This window comes from Eptatretus burgeri, chromosome 7 (genome assembly GCF_056783735.1).
Source record: "Eptatretus burgeri isolate ZD-2024b chromosome 7, Ebu_testis_v1, whole genome shotgun sequence".
In the NCBI taxonomy this organism is placed as follows: domain Eukaryota; kingdom Metazoa; phylum Chordata; class Myxini; order Myxiniformes; family Myxinidae; genus Eptatretus; species Eptatretus burgeri.
In genome coordinates this window covers 95502201-95507705 of record NC_140967.1, presented here as the reverse complement: position 1 = coordinate 95507705, position 5505 = coordinate 95502201, and the positions used below count along the sequence as shown (strand labels likewise).

Sequence of the window (5505 nt, the reverse complement as noted above, 5' to 3'; positions counted from 1 at the left end):
AGATGAAGAAGGTAAACCTTCCCCCAACCTCCTTTTTCACCCCCCCCCAAAAAAAAAATCAAAAAAACACCAACTCTCAAAAACTCAAACTTCATGACTTCTTTATTTTTGCAAGAATATCTAACTTTTATGCAAACCGTTGTTTCTAATTGTTTGCTGTATTGTTATTATTATTATTATTATTATTATTATTATTATTATTATTACAAGAACATTCAAAAGCTGACGTTTTCCAAAGAATGAAACAACTCGATGCTATTGCAGAGGATAAAATCAAGAAAGTTCGAAATTCGGATTCCGATTCAAAATACTAACTTCTTTCTTTAATCGATTTGTCCAGATAACCGAAAACCTTTGTACGACCGATTATACTGTATATAACTCTGCCCCGATGAGGGATAACACTAACTTCACCCTCGTCTATCCACTCAAAGTCTAAAATCTCTCCAAACTTCTCTTTATCTACTCTATAGCCATATCAAAAGGAGGTAGGTTAGGATTGTCCTCATGATGCCCAGTTGTTTCGCTCGTATAATCACCTTGGTGAAATAACAGACAATCTTAGGGCGAGCAATCACCCTCGGCAGAACCACGATACCACCTCTGCCATGATCTTTATTGAAAACATAGAGCTGTAAACATTTATAAATAGCACAAGGAATAGAAACAAAACTTTACAATTAACAGTCATCACAATCCCGCATTGCAGTTCACAAAATACAGACGGTGGCAATTAATGGGGGGGGGGGGGGGGAGATGGCCGACGGACAATAGAGGCTGAAGAAAAATCGATAAATTTGAGAAACGTAGTTGCCAGGTCGAACAGAAATGTCTAAAGGTCATTGGGGTCGGGGACATTGAGTAATAATCGTGGCTCGCTGGTGAGAAGCCAGGATAGCTCGAGTACTGTAAATTGCTTAGAAGCACTTGCGGTGGACAATTGAGGGGCCAGCCTCGTCGTATTCCTGCTTGGTGATCCACATCTGCTGGAAGGTGGACAATGAAGCCAGGATAGAGCCGCCGATCCAGACAGAGTACTTGCGCTCAGGAGGGGCAATGATCTACGGGTGGGAGGAGGAGGAGGAGCAGCAGCAGAAGTAACAGTAGTTGATTAACATCGCTGCAGGTAAAGACCGTCCAGGTACAGGAGATTTTGAAAGTTATTGAACTCTTTGTGGTGACAATGGCCCACCTTGATCTTCATGGTGCTCGGAGCAAGAGCAGTGATCTCCTTCTGCATGCGGTCGGCAATACCGGGGTACATGGTGGTACCACCAGACATGACGTTGTTGGCGTACAGGTCCTTGCGGATGTCAATGTCGCAACGCATGATGCTGTTGTACGTCGTCTCGTGGATGCCAGCAGACTCCATACCTGTCAATACACAAGTGTAGTACACACTCGTTATGCAAACAATGAAAACTGTCCATTCACAAATTTATCTACTCCATGAATTTCTCGAAGCTAATATACGCATGGTAGTTTTCTGGCTGATGAAAGATCTCATCATCACTCTTGTTCCCATGACAATAAAACCCAAATTGGATGTCTTCATAAACAAAGCCAGCTGGGCTCACCGATGAAAGAAGGCTGGAATAGGGTCTCGGGGCAGCGGAAACGCTCGTTGCCAATGGTGATGACCTGACCATCGGGCAACTCGTAGCTCTTCTCCAGCGAGGAGGATGTGGCGGCGGTGGCCATCTCGTTCTCGAAGTCCAGAGCCACATAGCACAACTTCTCCTTGATGTCACGGACAATCTCGCGCTCGGCTGTGAGGGCGAGGAGATTATAAGGAAGGGTTATTCATTGAATCATCGCAAAGGATTCACTGCGGACACTTACTTCATTCGAAGTGCCGATCGATCGAATTGAAAAATTTTGAGGGGAAGGTTGGCACGAGATTGTGCTGCGTCGTGCATTAACATTCTGACCTGTGGTGACGAAGGAGTAGCCACGCTCTGTGAGGATCTTCATGAGGTAATCGGTAAGGTCACGGCCAGCCAGATCCAGGCGCATGATGGCATGGGGCAGTGCATAGCCTTCATAGATGGGTACGTTGTGGGTTACACCATCGCCGGAGTCCAGCACAATACCTGCAAGGAACATCCAGGTGAGTAGGGCAATGGCAATCACCTGAACAAGGTGTCTCCGACAACAAAAAAGGTGTGAACAAACCCTTTAAAGGAACACTCACCAGTGGTACGGCCAGAAGCGTACAGGGACAGCACCGCCTGGATAGCGACGTACATGGCAGGGACGTTGAACGTCTCAAACATGATCTGGGTCATCTTCTCGCGGTTAGCCTTGGGGTTGAGTGGAGCCTCCGTGAGCAGTGTTGGGTGCTCCTCGGGTGCTACACGCAACTCGTTGTAGAAGGTGTGGTGCCAGATCTTCTCCATGTCGTCCCAGTTAGTAATAATGCCATGCTCGATGGGGTACTTGAGGGTCAAGATACCTCTCTTGCTCTGCGCCTCATCACCTACGTACGAGTCCTTCTGACCCATACCCACCATCACACCCTGCGGGATAAGAGTGGCAGTGGCGTCTTCAACACGAGCCGATGGTCCAGTGGTAATTCATGAAAACACCACTAAAAACAATTTAACATTCAGCACGGCTTTCTGTTCATTCTGTTATCTTTCCGACAGGTGAACAGCACCTGGTGGCGGGGACGGCCCACGATGGAGGGGAAGACCGCTCGTGGAGCATCATCACCGGCGAAGCCAGCCTTGCACAGGCCCGATCCATTGTCGCATACCAAAGCGGTTGTCTCCTCGTCGTCACACATGATTGGTTGATATCAGAGGCTCTCACGTCTGCAGCAAAAAAAAGGGGCAGCAGGGAGACGAAATGGTTTACGATGAACAACTCGGCCTTCATCCACAGATCGAAACGCATCAATTGAAGACCTTTATAGTACATCCATTTAAATCCCACGCTCCAACTCTGCATGTACATCGAAAAACAGCTATCAACACAGCAGTTTACCTGTAATATTACAAGCCACGTAAAGTTACCCAAAGTAGAGCCCACTGAAACAGCACAAACGGGACCACGATGGTCCTTCGAAACAACCTCGCGCACAGGATGCTCCAATCAGTACCAATAGAGTCGCACAGCACGTCTACATAAATGTTCAATATTCTCTTCCTCTGCAGACTGAAAGCAGTTCGGAAGAGTTTGCACGAAAGTGGATCGGAATTATCCGATGACCATTTTGAGATCGACAACCTTCCACGTTAGCTTTTTGGTGACTCCAACCTGTGGGCAACGACCCGCTGCTACGCGTAGGCCACTCGAGATGTCCGTTCCATGTCCATCAAGCTGAATTGTTCAGCCGAATTCAAGACGGCAAATTGAAATGAACAATATTTTTTCAAACTTTTGGAATTCGCCACATGGCTGCAGATGTCAGACCGACTATGCAAATGGAGTTGCACCCACACGGAGCGCATGATCGTCATCTTGCTTTGACGAAAATAGAGTTCGATAGTCGCAATTATGATTACAAAACCAGAGGATTCTTCATTACCGACTCACCAGTGCAAGGCTAAGAGGCTTCGGAGACTCCTCGCATGAGAAGGAGGGTAACCGTCAGCCCGGTGAACGTCCCCTTTTATCCTTGCTCGTCGCAACTGCTCATTTTGGACGCTCCTCGGAACGTCTCCAAATTTGGCGTCTGCGCCTCGCGGCGTCCATGAATGGCTCGGCGCTGCCAGTTTGGTAGCTTTGGCTGTAGGCGAGGAGTCCCCGGCAATGGACGTGGAGGTCACACCTTTTATGGCCATGGCAGCGTCCGGTGGGGGCGCCACTCTGGCTTTCCCACGGATGACCCTAAAAGGAACGCGCGTGCGCGCAACACAGAAAAGAGTGCGTCTCTCCAAACGACATAAATATATGTTTATGATTTTGACAAGAAATTGTGTTGATGGGAAGGAAAAGTTATTTTAATGGAATAATAGTTCTCTATCGAGGTAAGTAAGACATGCTGCTTCAACGTCTCAGAGCTGAGGGAGTTATTTCGGACTTCTTGGTGCGTTCCTCGTGGCTGCGATGTCATGGATCGAGCCAGGTGGCAGATCCCATCGTTTGTTTACCTTGTGTGTAGAAGGATTGCAAAAATATTGTAGTTAACTACAACGTAGGCTCTTAATAAGTTTATCTTTGCCATAAGTATGATGCTGTGTTTCTATCCTTAAATTTATGTAATTTTTTATGGCAAATTGCTGTGATATTTGGTAAATGTCAAAGGAATGGTGTAATAAATAAATAATTATGGTAAAGTTTGTTGAGAAACACCGCTCAACAATTTTGTACAATATGTGGAATAGGGATGGTGGGATAGCCTCAGGCTTATATGTGTTCGCCTCGAAGCTGTCTAGCCTGGGTTCGAATCCCGACCTGGCTATGAAGGGTGATTCATCAATGTGGGTGCTGTCTCTCGGATGGTCGTTAAACTGGGTGTCACATCTGTTGGCATTTGTTGGGAGACGTTAAAGACCTCATGGTGTTCTTCGCGAATAGCAGGCGTGCTTTTGCTGGCACCATGAACAAATTCCAAATTCCTGCCCTTGGTGTATCTTACCCCAAGTACAATGCAAAATCTGGTGTGGAATGGGCCAGCTATTGTTTTAGCTATGATTTTCAGATGCACACACATACGTGCAGAGAAATTCTTTGTTGAGGGGATCTTTTGTGTCCATGACCTGAACCTGGGTACCCCCAGCACGTATGCAAGATGTGGTGGAGTTTGGTCAAGGGGTGTGGAATCATATAGAAAACAAAAATCTACACACACACACACACACACACACACACACACACACACACACACACACACACACACACACACACACACACACACACACACACACACACACACACACACACACACACACACACTGCTCATATATATATATATATATATATATATATATATATATATATATATATATATATATATAATGATCATCATCATCTCATATATATATATATATATATATATATATATATATATATATATATATATATATATATATATATATATATATATATATATATATATATATATATATATATCTCGTTCTAACCACTGATTCACTCGCTGACTCACCACTCACTGTTTTTTTATGTTTAGTACTTTCTAGGTTTGTGAGAAGACTGAGATTTTACATGCTAATGTAACAACAGCCATCATGCCAGGAAAAATTGGAACGGCACTCCTCCGTAGAGCGCATACCTCCGCCAGGCTGATCAGTTTACATTTTGTATCCCACTGATAGGCCGGATCTGGATTTGGACCTGAACTAAAATTGAATCCACTTGTTCTTGTCACCGAACCAACTCATCCCCCAAGTTTTCTCCAAATCCGTTCATAACTCTTTGAGATATTGTGCGATATGTCGTTTTATCCCTATCACTCAATGGTGAAGAATCACTTTAAAAAATTCAGATCTTCACCAAAATCAAAACAATTTTTCCTTGTTACATACTCAAGCTCTCCAC

At 45.0% G+C, this 5505-nt stretch overlaps 1 protein-coding gene across 1 annotated transcript; it reads right to left on the bottom strand.

Moving 5' to 3' along the window:
- Nucleotides 1-597: 597 nt before the first annotated feature.
- LOC147023842 (actin, alpha cardiac muscle 2) lies at nt 598-3730 on the bottom strand. The gene is made up of 7 exons (XM_085889690.1): nt 3541-3730; nt 2660-2816; nt 2195-2519; nt 1932-2093; nt 1578-1769; nt 1193-1374; nt 598-1061 (listed from the first exon to the last, which is right to left on the bottom strand). Exons 2-7 carry the CDS (start codon nt 2786-2788, stop codon nt 918-920), a joined length of 1134 nt encoding a protein of 377 aa, XP_085745816.1. The 5' UTR covers nt 2789-2816; nt 3541-3730; the 3' UTR covers nt 598-917.
- Between the last annotated feature and the right edge of the window lie 1775 nt (nt 3731-5505).

Coding starts and splice junctions, on each gene's coding strand:
- LOC147023842 (XM_085889690.1), bottom strand. CDS start 2,788: ATGTGTGACGACGAGGAGACAACCGCTTTGGTATGCGACAATGGATCG. Junction 2,094..2,194: donor CGCTTCTGGCCGTACCACTG/GTGAGTGTTCCT, acceptor TGTTCCTTGCAG/GTATTGTGCTGGACTCCGGC. Junction 1,770..1,931: donor CTACTCCTTCGTCACCACAG/GTCAGAATGTTA, acceptor TCGCCCTCACAG/CCGAGCGCGAGATTGTCCGT.